Source organism: Meles meles, chromosome 7 (genome assembly GCF_922984935.1).
Source record: "Meles meles chromosome 7, mMelMel3.1 paternal haplotype, whole genome shotgun sequence".
Lineage (NCBI taxonomy): Eukaryota > Metazoa > Chordata > Mammalia > Carnivora > Mustelidae > Meles > Meles meles.
The window spans coordinates 7,687,858-7,702,743 of NC_060072.1; the positions used below are offsets into that span (position 1 = coordinate 7,687,858).

The 14,886-nt window shown below is 42.6% G+C and overlaps 1 protein-coding gene across 1 annotated transcript in view; it reads left to right on the forward strand.

Annotated features, from left to right (window-relative positions):
* Positions 1-4,882: 4,882 nt before the first annotated feature.
* The window catches only part of SLC25A17 (solute carrier family 25 member 17), a 41,147-nt gene continuing 31,143 nt past the window's right edge, over positions 4,883-14,886 (forward strand). The window contains exon 1 of the mRNA XM_046013133.1: positions 4,883-5,046. Coding sequence (XP_045869089.1) covers positions 4,993-5,046 — 54 coding nt within the window. The 5' untranslated portion in view covers positions 4,883-4,992. The remainder of the gene's footprint in view (positions 5,047-14,886) is intronic.

Sequence of the window (14,886 nt, forward strand, 5' to 3'; positions counted from 1 at the left end):
GGCTCCCTGCAGAGCAGAGAGCCCGATGCGGGGCTCGATCCCAAGACCCTGAGATCATGACCTGAGCCGAAGGCAGTGGCTTAATCCACTGAGCCACCCAGGCGCCCCAAATTGGGGGTTTTAAATATCTTGGCAATTTAGTGAGACCTTATGTGTAGTGCTGGTAGGAGTATAAATTTCACAACTTTACATGAATTTGTCTCTAAGGATTTTTTTACATTCATTTTTGGTGGAATCCTAACAAATTGTTAAGTATTAGGAAACAGGGTAGCAAGGAGGTAAGTAGAGCTAATGTAAAATACATGTATGAGACTGAAAATCTAGGTATCTGATAAAGAGATCTTTAAGTAGTTCACTCTCCCCAGAGTGAACTAGGACGTCAGGTTGCAGTGCAAAAATCTGCCAGTGTAGAAGCACTGTACACGAAGTGTGTGTTCTGGATAGGTTCCTTTGCCCACTGTGTGTGTGATGGCATGGGTGTAAAAGAACACGCATAATTTTTTTTTTAAGATTTTATTTATTTGACAGAGATCACAAGTAGAGAGGCAGGCAGAGAGGGAGGGAAGCAGGCTCGCTGCTGAGCAGAGCCCGATGCGGGACTCGATCCCAGGATCCTGAGATCATGACCTGAGCGGAAGGCAGCGGCTTAACCCACTGAGGCACCCAGGCGCCCCAAACACGCGTAATTTTTTTATATACTATTTGTGTAGTGGGGAACTTGATGCTTCTAACTCAGGGAGCCCTCTTCAAGGAAGATGTGTAATTATGAATACTAAGATATAAAAGTGAATGGTTAGAACAAAGGAAGCAAAAACTGCAATTTAAAAAAATTGGAAATCTCTCAAAATCACAATTATAGAGGTAGTTTGTTTTAAAATTTTTGTTTTGGGACTCCTGGATGGCTCAGTGGGTTAAGGATCTGCCTTCCGCTCAGGTCATGACTCAAGGGTCCTGGAGTCAAGTCTCTCATCAGTCTCCTTGCTCAGCAGGGAGTCTCCAGCCTCTGCCACTTCCTCTGCTTGTATGCTCCAGCTCTGATAAAATCTTTAAAAAAATTTTTTTTTAAATATTTCATTTGCCGGGCGCCTGGGTGGCTCAGTGGTTTAAGCTGCTGCCTTCGGCTCGGGTCATGATCTCGGGGTCCTGGGATCGAGTCCCGCATGGGGCTCTCTGCTCTGCAGGGAGCCTGCTTCCCTCTCACTCTCTCTGCCTGCCTCTCTGCCTACTTGTGATCTCTCTCTGTCAAATAAATAAATAAAATCTTAAAAAAAAAAAAAATATTTCATTTGCCAGAGTGCAAGCATGGGGACCGGCAGGCCAGGGGAGAAACAGGCTCCCTGCCAAGCAAGGAGCCTGAAGTGGTACTCAATCCCAGGACTGTGGAATCATGGCCTGAGCAGAAGGTAGATGCTCAACTGACTGAGCGACACAGCCATCCCTATAGAGATAATTTTACAAGTTTTTTGTTTTTTTAAGGGAGAAGGTATGTAAGAAGGGTGTGTTTGTGTGTGGAGCTGAAGTGGGGGGCGGGGAGAGAATCTTTATTTTTTAAAGATTTTTATTTGAGAGAGATCACAAGTAGGCAGGTAGAGAAAGGGAAGCAGGCTCCCTGCTGAGCAGAGAGCCCGATGCGGGACTCGATCCCAGGACCCCGAGATCATGACCTGAGCCTAAGGCAGCGGCTTAACCCACTGAGCCACCCAGGCGCCCGGGGAGAGAGAATCTTTTTTAGATTTTTTATTTTTTATTTATTTTTTTTTTATTTATTTGACAGAGAGAGATCACAAGTAGATAGAGAGGCAGGCAGAGAGAGAGAGAGAGGTAAGCAGGCTCCCTGCTGAGCAGAGAGCCGGATGTGGGACTCGATCCCAGGACCCCGAGATCATGACCTGAGCCGAAGGCAGCGGCTTAACCCACTGAGCCACCCAGGCGCCCCGGGGAGAGAGAATCTTAAGCAGGCTCCACGCTCAGCACAGAACCAGATGAGGGGCTCAGTCTCATGACTGAGCTCATGAACTGAGCCAAAATCAAGAGCCTGATATTTAACATACTGAGCCACCCTGGTTCCTCTGTTACATTTTTTGCTGTGTGCTCATGATTTGTAGTGTTTTCAGTAGAAAATGTTACCTTGATCAAAATACTTGTGATTGCTGCGATGCAGAAGAATACGTGGATATGTTACCTGCTCTGGTTTTGTGCACTACAAGTGTGAATTCTGATCAGTTCTGTTACATTCGAATAATAATATATAAAATAATATATGAATATGTAAATACATAATTACATATAAATATATAAAAATAATAATAAATGTGTGTGCTATGTAGCCCAGTATATTCTTTACAGGAGAGTGCTTCCAAATTGAGTCAATGAGAACTGAATCTTCTCGGGCACCTGGGTGGCTCAGTCAGATAAGCGTCTGACTTCAACTCAGGTCATATCTTAGGGTCTTGGGATGAGCCCCACTGAATGGGGAGTCTGCTTGTCCTTTTTCCTCTCCCCCTGCTCCTATTCTCTCTCAAATAAAATCTTACAAAAAAAAAAAAAAAAACTAGGGGCACCTGGGTGCCTTGTTGGTTAAGCGTGTGCCTTTGGCTTGGGTCATGATCTCGGCGTCCTGGGATCAAGTCTCAAATCAGGTTCTTTGCTCAGCACCGAGTCTGCTTTTCCCTCTCACTCTGTGAACTCTCTCGCTTTAAAAGAAGGGCGCCTGGGTGGCTCAGTGGTTTAGGCCACTGCCTTCGGCTCAGGTCGTGATCTCGGGGTCCTGGGATCGAGCCCTGCATCGGGCTCTCTGCTCGTCAGGGAGCCTGCTTCCCTCTCACTCTCTCTGCCTGCCTCTCTGCCTACTTGTGATCTCTCTCTGTCAAATAAATAAATAAAATCTTTAAAAAAAAAAAAGAAAAATGAAAACAAAGCAGTCTTTTGCTTAAGTTTTATAACTGACCTCTGTTTTAGTGCCAGCAAACTATTTTTATCTGCTGTTTGGGCCTGCGCTTTTCTGTCCGCCTAGGGAGTGTTGAGAGTATTCCTGGAAGCCATTTCTACAACGACTACGGTAACAACCGTACATATAAATAGATATCACTAAATCTACTCGTGTCCCCAACTCACCTTTCACTTAATTTGTGGTCACTATAGCACCACCCTAAATGAAGGGGAGTTTCAGTGGAAAGATCTTGACCCCTGGCAAGTAAAATATTTTATGAAAATTCTGTGCGGGGGGGGGGGGGGGGGGGGGAGACCGGGTAAACATTGCTAGGGCCCTCTCCTGAGCAGTAAATATGGTAATAGGTATAATAAATCATGGAGCCTGGCATGTAGTAAGCGCTCAGGAATTATCACCAGGGGTATTTGAAGGGGAAACGCAGATGGTACTGAAGCAGGAGGAGACATGGCCGTGGCACTCCAGTAGCGTGAAGCCGGAGTCCTGAGACCTTGCGTCTCAGTGTGACTGGCCTACGTTAGAGGTTGAAAGTGGTTTCTCCCGTTCTTTGTAGTTTTGGTTCTTTGCTCTAGAACGTGTGAAGATTTTTTTTTTTTTTTAGATTTTTTTTTTTATTATTTATTTATTTGACACAGAGAGATCATAAGTAGGCAGAGAAGCAGACAGAGAGAGTGAGAGGGAAGCAGGCTCCCTGCTGAGCAGAGAGCCCGACGCGGGACTCGATCCCAGGACTCCGAGATCATGACCTGAGCTGAAAGCAGCAGCTTAAACCACTGAGCCACCCAGGCGCCCCAGATTTTTTTTTTTAACAAAGTACGTCTACATACATTAGCTTTTGTAATCTTTTTTTTTTTAAAGATTTTATTTATTTGACAGAGATCACAAGTAGGCAGAGAGAGAGGAGGAAGCAGGCTCCCCGCTGAGCAGAGAACCGGATGCGGGGCTCGATCCCAGGACTCTGGGATCATGACCCGAGCCCAAGGCAGAGGCATCAACCCACCGAGCCACCCGGTGGCGTTGTATTAACGCAGTCACTTGAAACCTGGGTTGCGCAACCAAGTATAAGCGTAGGATGGTGAGATAGAGCCCCTGTCGCCCCCGTAGGGCTCTGCGCTGAGCGCAGAGGCTGCCTGAGATTCTCCCTCTCCGTCTGCACCTCCTGCTTGGGCTCTTTCAAAAAAATAAGCAAACCTCTAAAAAAGAAAAAAACCAAAGGGGTTAAACGAGTGTCTTAGTTGCGAAGGTGTATAATCCCACCTGCATCTGATCACTTTGATCTCAAGCTTCATTTTGTCTTCCTATCACACGGGCGTGGAGGGGTGGGGTTTCAAGGTTGGAGAACCTTGCCCAATCAACATTTCCTTTCGGATAAAATGTGACTTTATTATTTAAGATTTTATTTGAGATAGAGCAAGAGAGCACAAGCAGAGTGGAGGGGCAGAGTGTAAGGGAGAAGCAGGCTCCCTGCTGAGCAACCTGGGCTGTATCCCAGGACCTGAGCTGAAGGCAGACACTTAAGGACTGAGCCACCCAGGCGCCCCAAAATGTGACTTTAAAAACACTGTTGAGAGAAAATAAGAGTTAACTTGCAGAAAAATAGGAAGATCTGAGTCCCCATCTTGCCAGTTAGCAGCCTGTCGTATGGAGGGAAGGTGACCATCTAGGCCTAAGTCCCGATGTTGAAGCACAACCCCAGGCCCCCAGACTCGAGGGTACTCGGGTCAGACCCAGGGGAAGGCTCCCGGCTTTCTGTCACCTTGTTCCGCGTGACTGGGCTAGCGCTTCTCTGCCCCGCCCACGCATGCCCCGAAGGCCAATCAGAGCCAAGGGACTTTCCCAGGGTCGCCTTCCCCCTCTTCCCGCCCCCGCAACCCCCGCGTGGGAGACCGGGCGCCTCCCGACCCGGAAGTGGTTGTTCTCGAGGAGGCGGACCTGAGAAGGTGGGGCCTGTGACGCTTACGTCCCGGGCTCTGGCGCTTCTTTCCTCTACGCTAGCTGCTGCTCCTGAGGGAAAAGTGTTGCTGGGTGTGTGGGGAACCGCAGCAATGGCCTCCGTGCTGTCCTACGAAAGCCTGGTCCACGCTGTGGCCGGAGCCGTGGTGAGGCGGGGTCTTCACGCCCGGGCCACTGCGGGGTGTGGGGCTTCTGGGGGACCAGTCCCGGGATATGGCTGGGGGATGGGGATGAGAGGGAGAGGGTGGATTGGTATCTGCAGTCGTGACTGTGGGACAAGGAGGAATGAGGCATAGGCGAGAAGATGCTGGAACAGTTTGGGGTGAGGGCCAGCACCCCCTTCGCCCCTGGCTGTTTTGGTCTCTTAAAAATCTCTGGGCTATAGACAGCGATGATCACTCATACCCACAGAGAGCCTGGAAGAAAATAATGGCTATTTTCTTCGCCTTCTGAAATTTAAAAACCAATCACCTCCCTTAAAGGCCACCACACGTACAAACTTTGTTTCACGAGGCTGGAGGAAAACGTGGGTGTGAAGCTGTGTTCTTAGTCACGCGCTTATCTATAGCCTAGTTTCATCCTCTTGCTGCAGGGGAGTGGCAGTATCTAGGATATCTCTGGCCAATATCGTCAGAAGACGCGTCTTTTTTTTTTTTTTTTTTTTTTTTTTTTTTTTTAATGTCAAGGTGCAGTTGCGGTCTACCGCAGGTGTGGTTTACGGTGAGGTATGAGTCTTTGGTTTGTGGATGTCTCCGTTCCATTTGACGGCTCTCCCTTTTCCTTGACACTTGCCACTCTTGGCTTGGGTGACTTCTTCCTCTGGATGTCCTCCTAACTCTCCGGCTGCCCTTTCTCACATCCGGCGCCAGCTATCAAGGTGCACCTTTAGCAGCTGGAATCACTGTGACTTTAGAAGAATATCAGAGCCCTCTCCTTTTAGCCAGCAAAACTTCCCTGAGAGCTCCTCTTCTGTACACAATAAGCAAGGACGATCCTTTTTAGAGTTAGCTGACACAGTACTTTCTGGAAGGGCCTGACTCAGGAGTCTCGGTTCATTTAATTAAATCAGAACAGCCTTTCAGCCCATAAAAAAGTGCTCAAATGGACGCTTGCTTGACGTGATCTAGGATGGTCATGGAAGCCCATGTGTCTGCAGTAGAGGGAATAAAGAGGCAGAAAGGCTTCAGGGGACCGAACTATATGAGACTTTAACTCTGAGTAGGAATGAGAGCTAGCTAGCTTTTGAAGGTTTTGAGCATCCAGCAACTTGCTGATAGACATCTTATTGTATTTTTTTTAAAGATTTTATTTATTTACCTGACAGAGTGAGAGTGGGAACACAAGCAGGGGAGTGGGAGAGGGAGAAGCAGGCCTCCTGCTGAGCAGGGAGCGAGAAGTGGAACTTGATCCCAGGACCCTGGGATTATGACCTGAGCCGAAGGCAGATGCCCAACAACTGAGCCACCCCAGTACCCGCTGATTTACTTTTTTTTTTTTTTAAGATTTTATTTATTTATTTGACAGACAGAGATCACAATTAGGCAGAGAAGCAGGCAGACAGAGAGAGAGGAGGAAGCCGGCTCCCGGCAGAGCAGAGAGCCCGATGCGGGGCTCCATCCCAGGACCCTGGGATCATGACCTGAGCCGAAGGCAGAGGCTTTAACCCACTGAGCCACCCAGGCGCCCCCACGTTGATTTACATTTTAAAACATGATCACCCTGGCTGCTCTGATGAAAGTAAACTATAAGGGAGTAAAGGTGAAAGAAGGGAAATTGCCAGGGGGCTTTTCTGTCATCTCAGGCCAGAGATAATGGTGGCTTGGACTAGGATAGTAGCAGCGGAGGTGCTTAGAAGTGATCATTAACCTGGAATACACTTATAAGATAGAGTCACCAGGGTTTGATGGTGGGTCGGATATGGGATATAAAAGGTTGAGGGTTGGTTGACTCCCCAAGAGTTTTTGGCTTGAGCAAGTGGAAACATTTACGTTACTGAGATAACAAAGACTATAACTGAGCCGGTTATAGAAAGATTGGTTTTAGACTAGTTCAGTTTGAAATGCATATGAGTATTAATGGCACTAGATAAGTGGACTGAGAGAAAGGTCTGGAAGACTGAGTGGGTATGCCAACATTAAGAGAGATTTCAGAAATGAGATAGCCCCTGCAAAGGAGACTAAGGAAGGACCTGTTGGGGAGGAGGAAAACTAAGAAATGTGGTATCCCAAAAGTCACATGGAGAATTAGCCATTGGATTTATTAACTCGTTTCTCAATAAGTCCAGTGGTTAATTGACAAGACACATGTTGGTAGATGGTGGAGTGAATAGCTGAAGTGCGACTAAGAAAGAATGGGAAGATGGGAAGTGTTTGTTTTCCTTTCATTCTATCCATAAATGCCATTTATTCAGCACCTGTACAGAGTGCTTTCTAGGTGCCATGTAGTGTTCTAGGTGCTAGAAATATACTGGAGAACAAAGTCTTTTTATTCATGGAGAGTGCCTTCCAATGGGGGAGTCAGACAAGAACTGAGTAAACAAAAACTAACTTTTAGATTGTGTTAAGTGCTGTAAAAGAAAAGCGTTGGCACACTTTTCTGTAAGAAGGTAAATGATAAGTATTTTAGATTTTGTGTACAGTCTCTGGCGCAGCTACTCAGCACTGCCATGATAGTGTGACAGTAGCTGTTGACAATATGTAAATGAATGAGTGGAGTTTAGTTCCAGTAAAAACCTGTTTATGAAACCAGACAGTGGATTGGATTTGTCTCTTGGCCCATAGTTTTCTGAGCCTTACTATAGAGAATGACTGCGGGTAGAGGTGATTTATCTCCATGTAACCTACGAAGACATTTCTATATTTTCTCTCTCCTTATTGCCAATTTTTCTCCTGTTAAAGTTGTGTTTGAAATTATGCACCCTGAATTTGCTATGGTTTTTCTTTCTTCCGTAAGCTGTGTTAGATTATCTAATAGATACGCTTTTTAAGAATTTTTTTTTCTCTTGCTTCCCCTCAGGACAGTAGTGTTCCTGGCACTTATCTGAGAAGTTGCATTGTGTTTTTGTCATTTTTTTTTTTTTGAACTGTTACGCTGAAGAATGTTCTCAAACTTTTTTTTTTTTTTTTTTTTTTTTTTGCCAACCTTTGTGTTAAAGTTAAACCATGTAATGCAGGTCGTTTCTTCTGGTTGCTACCAAAGGAAAAAAATTTCACCACAAAAATGTCACTACAGTTGGTAAGAAAAGTGGCATTTCTTTTAATGGTATAGTATTGTCCTGAGCATAGTGTTCAACCAAAGCTTGGAGATGATCAAGGAGAATTGGTTTAGCACAGTGTTTAAAAGTACTTGAGTGCCTGAGTGCCTGACTTGAGCCAGGCAGGCTGGGTCAGAATCCTGTCTTTGCCTCTCAGTAGCTGTGTAATTTCTTTTTTTTTTTTTTTAAAGATTTTATTTATTTATTTGAAAGAGAGAAATCACAAGCAGGCAGAGAGGCAAGCAGAGAGAGAGGAAGGGAAGCAGGCTCCCCGCCGAGCAGAGAACCCGACGTGGGGCTCAATCCCAGGACCCTGAGATCATGACCTGAGCCGAAGGCAGAGGCTTAACCCACTGCCAGGCGCCCCAGCTGTGTAATTTCTGTATAAACTGCAAGCAAGCCTGCCCAGAGTAGTTGCTTCTCCCCAAAGGATTGTTGGATCATTGCTTAAGATGTTGATTTACAACCTTTTTGAGTTGACATGTTTCATGTTTGCTTATTTGCTTCCAAGTTCTACATTTCCACATCAAGTGTGGTGTTAAACACACATACACACATTTAAAAATTAAAATAAATAGTGATTTTGAGTGTTCCCTGGCACACCTTGCGTTAACTGCAGATAATTTCGAGTGTGAAAATTAGAATTGTACTAATTCAGGAGAATGCTGTAGCTCTAATGGATGACTATTACATGATAGAATTAATGACCTCATTCATAAACATTTCTCAAAACTTTGAGTATAATTAGGTTTATAATTTATATTTTGGGTTCCCATTAGATTAGCTTTGAAAGGCAGATTTTATTTGTAGAAATGTACATTTTAATTAAAAGAAATTTTATTAATCTGCAATTTGAAAAGTGAAATTGGTTAGAATTGCCTAGTGGGGTTTAGACACTGAAACAGACTTTGGAATTGTAATGCTAATAATTAACCAGGGGACTTCTTTTCTCCCTGTAGTTAATTTGAAAATTTTTTTGTTTTTTTAATTGCATAATTTATGTTTCGGATAGGAGTTTGCTAGCCAAAATGAAACAGGAGGGTAATAAGAGACTCTTAGAAAGCGTGGCCAAAGGTCCTCATGTAAATCCGTATGTGGGGAACTTAAAGTTAGTTCTGACAAAGCTGGTATAAAAGATGAGAGATGAGGAGAAGCCTATGTAGTTGGGGGGAATCTCATACTATGCAAAGAAGTTTGGGTTAAATTCTATCAGAAACAGTGTTGTCAAATCGGTTGTGTCTTCCTCATTGTGTTTTCTTTATATACAAGTAAGCATTTACAAATAGGTTTTTTGTTTATATAACTGGTATCGCAGAGTTTCATATCGTGCGGTTTTTGGTGTTTGTTTCTGAATATAAAGCATTTCCCCATGTGTACCAGTTAGGGTTCTCTGGTTGCAAGCTGGAGAAACAGCCTCTGGGTAATTTAACAAAAAGAAAGTTTATTGGCAGGCTCTTTGGGAGCTCCCAGGATCAGTGCGGGGGCTGAAGACTTGAAGTAGGAAAGAACCAACATGCTCCACTGGAGAGTGTTGGGCACCACTAATGGAATCAGTGCATTTTGTCACTCTACAGTATTCTGCTCAAGATTTAAAATCATGGGAGAGTCCCTGTTAGCTGTGCTCTGGGTTATGTGCCCAGGCCTTGACTGTTAGGGGTGGGGAAAGGGTCTCTCAAAAGGAGCCTTCCAGAACTCTTCAGCTAGTGTAGCGGAGGGTAGGACCACCCTACCAAAATTGTACACAGTGGGAGGAGGTAAAGATCAGACTGCCCTTAGGAAGAGAAATGATGCCATGTGGCTCAAAACATCAGAAATCCACTATATCATGTCATTAAAAAGCTTTCAAAAAGTATTGTTTTTTTAATACAAAATATTCTATCATATGAGTATTCTATAATTTATTTATGGACATATACATTGTTTCTAACTTTTCACTGTGGTAAACACTCAGTGCAATGTAAATGTTAATGGGGCCTTCCACACCCGCTTATTAAGACTCTGGAATTGTTTAGTTAAGTGACTTCCATAATGTCACTCCTTAATTGATAGATTAGAAACAAAACCCTCTATATCCAGATTCAATTTAGTTAACTCAGACTCTAATTTGTAAAATGTCTATAACTTCACAGGGTTTTGTGAATATTAAATTAACATGAGTAAAACAGCTTCTATACTATCTGACACATAGAAGGGGCTCAATAAATGGAAGCTATTAATCATTTTGTGCACAACTATGTTTTCTAATTTTCTGTGCATCCTAACTTGATTGAGTTAGTGAATTTGATGTTATATTTAGTAATATTTAGTACTTAGAATACCTTAGCTTCTTTTTTTAAAAGTTTATTTTTTTAAGGAATTTCTGCACTAAATGTGGGTTTTGAACTCACAAGAGTTGCAAGATCAATTGCAAGCTCTACTAACTGAGCCAGCCAAGCAGTCCTAGAATTACCTAACTTCTTAATCCCCTCTCAAATCTGTTAACAATTCTGATAGGTAGGCATTGTGACAAGTGGTTAAAAGTGTGGGCTCTGAAACCAGACTACCTTGAGTTCCAACTCAGGTATGCTATTTACCATCTGTGTGACTTTGGGCATGTTTCTCAACCTCTCTTTGCCTTGGGTTCTTCATCTGTTAAAAGGGGAAGATAATAATACTCACCTCAGGGCTGTTTCTAAGGCTTTTGGACAAGTATCTTTATTCTCACAGAGAGATAGGAAAATGGAAACAGGGATTTTATTTTATTTTTTCCAAAAATTTTATTTATTTATTTGCCAGACAGAGATCACAAGTAGGCAGAGAGAGAGGAGGAAGCAGGCTCCCTGCTGAGCAGAGAGCCCGATGTGGGGCTCGATACCAGGACCCCAGGATCATGACCTGAGCCGAAGGCAGAAGCTTTAACCCACTGAGCCACCCAGGTGCCCCGAAACAGGGATTTTAAATGGCTTCCGAGGTTACCAGTGAATTGGTCATAGGCACAGGGCCAGAATTCAGGTCTCCCCTCTCTGCTACTCTCTCTTCTCTCTGCTGGGCCTGGGTGTCTTCTCTTCCACGCTTCTTGTCTCATTCCTTCATGTATTTCAAAACCAAACTCTGAATATCCTTAGATTATCAGAAAGCAAGTGACATTAAATATTAAGTGTACATGTATATAAACAAACTAGAGGCACTTGTACACTAATTGTTTACTGGGAGTATTTTATTTTTTATTTTTTTAAGATTTTATTTATTTATTTGTCAGAGAGAGAGCACAAGCAGGCAGAGAGGCAGGCAGAGGCAGAGAGAGAAGCAGGTTCCCTGCTGGACAAGGAGCCCGATGCGGGACTCGATCCTAGGACCCTGGGATCATGAGCTGAAGGCAGTGGCTTAACCAACTGAGCCATCCAAGCGTCCCTACTGGGAGTATTTTAAACTACACTTCTAACGGTTTATATGTTCAGTTCTCTTTGAAACGGTTTTCCTTTCCACAGCTGATTCATCCAGACCCAGAGTTTAAATCTAGTTGCTCAGATTCCCATAGAATTAACTTAGGTTGGTGTACATCTAAGGGCATTATGTTGCTTTGGTTTAAATATCTCAAAAAATGGTGATTGAAGTAAGTCTTTGTTGTATTACCTTTACTTCCTAGCCTGCTGTTTTATTTCATTTAGGCTTCTGTTAAATTATGATAGAATCATTATGTAGCTTTTAGTTTTTAAGACTTCATTGCCTCACTACCTCCCATCCAAAATATATCTTGATTTCTCAGTAATCCTTTTTTTAAGACTTCATGTTTGAGAGCAGTTTTAGATTCACAGCAAAATTGAGAGAAGATACAGAGATTTCTCTTATACCCCAGCCCCCGCACATGCACATCCCCCCGAAGAGTGGTGCATTTGATGAACCTGCATTGACCTATGATAATCACCCGAAGTCCATAGTGTATATTAGTTTATATTCATTCTTGATGCTGTGCATCGTATGGATTTGACAGTGTGTAAGGACATGAAACCAGCATGACTGTATCATGTGGAGTACTTTCACTTCCCCAAAAGTCCTGTGTGCTCTCTCTGTTCATCCCTTCTGACCTCCTTAATAGACTTTCCAGCTAACGAAGTCACTTCATTTCAGTTCTCCTAATCTTAAAGGTTCTTATGCAGTCTTTATTGGAATTGTTTTTCTAACTTTACTTGGCTTCTTTATGCTTGAGTCAGAAAAAGTTTAAATAAAACTGTTCTGCCATACATATAATAGCCTATAACTTTATTTTTGAAATAAATATGGATTAATAGCTGCAAAAAGTTTTAGAGTAAAAATTATCCATGTTATCTTGAGTCATTTATATTTTCTTCTGAACCTGAGTTTTCTGAGCTATAAAATGGGGACAATAACACTTCACTTACTGGGGTCTCCTGGTAACACTTGTGGAGCACCTAGTGCAGTGCCTAGAAAAGTGTAATAAGGCCATAATTTATTTATTTTTCACATATGTTTTTGTAAATATAGTATTTATCCCCAGTTTCAGAAATTCAATAGAATTGAAATTTTTTCTTGCCTTGTATGGCCAACTCTACCCATTCACTTGTAGTAAATGATCTCACCTTTTATTCTCTAGATAAAATAGAGGCTACTGGGATGAGCTTTCTCACTTTTCCATTTTTTCTGATTACAGAGTCAATTGCAGTTGTACCCATATACCATATATTCTCCTGGTCTCTGGAAAAACAGATTCATCCAGTCTCTGCTATCTTTGATCTTGATCCTCCCCCCCCGCACTCCATCCCTAAATATCTTTTGAAACTTTATTCCATTAATTTTCTCCTCTTTCCTATAGCTTTAACCTTTCTCCAGTGTTTGCTTCCCTTCAGTCCTCAAACATGCTTCGCCCTGTTCTATCAAACCAGTCTGTCTGGAGACTGCCTTTTCCTTAGCTGCTGCTGGTGGTTCTCCTGTTTACTTAAAGGATATTCTATACTTCCTGAATTTGTTTAACTACTCTATCTCTGTGTTTAAGTGTAAGAGTTAGCTTGATGGCTTTATCAAGGGGAAAGACTCATATTAACTCTGATTAAATGAATAACATTTTTTAATATCAGTGCCACAGTAAGTAGCTTTCAGTCTTTGGAATTTCATTAGCTCAAGATCTACCCCTGAAAATGTGTTTTAGTTGTTTTTCTTTTTTTTTTTTCAAATAACTTTCAGCCTGGTAATGCCACATAGTCCATCAGGAGAAGCTGTATACTGATTTCAGTGGTGGTGTGACTCAACCACCATTTCTAACTCCTCTCTGGAAATTGACTTTGGAACTGGCATTGCATTTTTTGACAGTGTTTCACCCTTCGTTGGTGAATTAACATTTTGGAAATGGTTGAATTTGGTGACTCGGTTGGTAAGCTAACCCAAACATCATTGTACTTAAAAGCATGATACTCTGTTTCTGTATTTATGCATGTCTTTTAATAAGATACGTGTGTAGAAAGGATCTAAATTCAGATATCCCACTTTTTTTTTCTTCTTGATTTTGTCATTTACCTAATTTTCATATCCAGGGTAAAATGGTAGCTATTTTATGTCTGTTTTTATTTTCATTTGTTTAGTTTTCTAAATTTTATAAATTTTTCGGAGGCAGGGTATTTTTTTTTTTAAAGATTTTATTTATTTATTTATTTGACAGAGAGAGATCACAAGTAGATAGAGAGGCAGGCAGAGAGAGAGAGAGAGGGAAGCAGGCTCCTTGCTGAGCAGAGAGCCCGATGCGGAACTCGATCCCAGGACCCTGAGATCATGACCTGAGCCGAAGGCAGCGGCTTAACCCACTGAGCCACCCAGGCGCCCCGGAGGCAGGGTATTAAGTTAGATTTTCACTTGTGAAATATTCAAGGAACATAAAAGAGTGGTTGGTGTTAGACACTCTAAGTAATAGATTTGAAATGTGAAGTAATAGAATTTAAAATGTAAACCCGCCCTTATACAATCACCCAATAAGCCTGGAATCCCAAAGGAATATTCTGTAAAGATGAATGGAAAATGACCTTACTCCTCCTCAGGAATATTAGCTATCTCCAACCTCGGCAATGAGAAATAACCACTGAGTTTTGTTTTGTTTTGTTTTGTTTTAAGATTTTGTTTATTTATTTGACAGACAGAGATCACAAGTAGCCAGAGAGGCAGGCAGAGAGAGAGAGGGGAAGCAGGCTCCCTGCTGAGCAGAGAACCCGATGTGAGGCTCCATCCCAGGACCCTGAGATCATGACCTGAGCCAAAGGCAGAGGCTTAACCCACTGAGCCACCTAGGCGCCCTCACCACTGAGGTTTTGAAGCCACAAACCCTCTCTTAGGTTGCAGCCTGAATTCTCACTACTTGCATCATTTGAAAACGTGAAGCGAATAATTTAACTTGGAATGATTCTAGGTTGGTGGGACCCCAAAGTGTCTGGCAGAAATACTTTCCAGGAGTACTTATCTTTAGAAGGTTTAAAAGAATGCCCAAAAATAAAATTCTAAGGTAAGTTCAATCCAAACTAACTAAACTTACAGAGAAACAAGGTACTGTGAACAAGAGCAGTAGCAGATAACAGCAATAATCAGAAAATGGAATGTTCAATCACAATCTTAAAAACCTATTTAATATGTATAAGGAAATAAAAGAAAGACTAGAAAATATGTGTGAGGAACAAGAAACTAAGATTGGCTGAGCATATTTGAAAGTTAACCAAATAGAATATCTAGAAAAGTAAAATAATTGAAATTTGAAAGT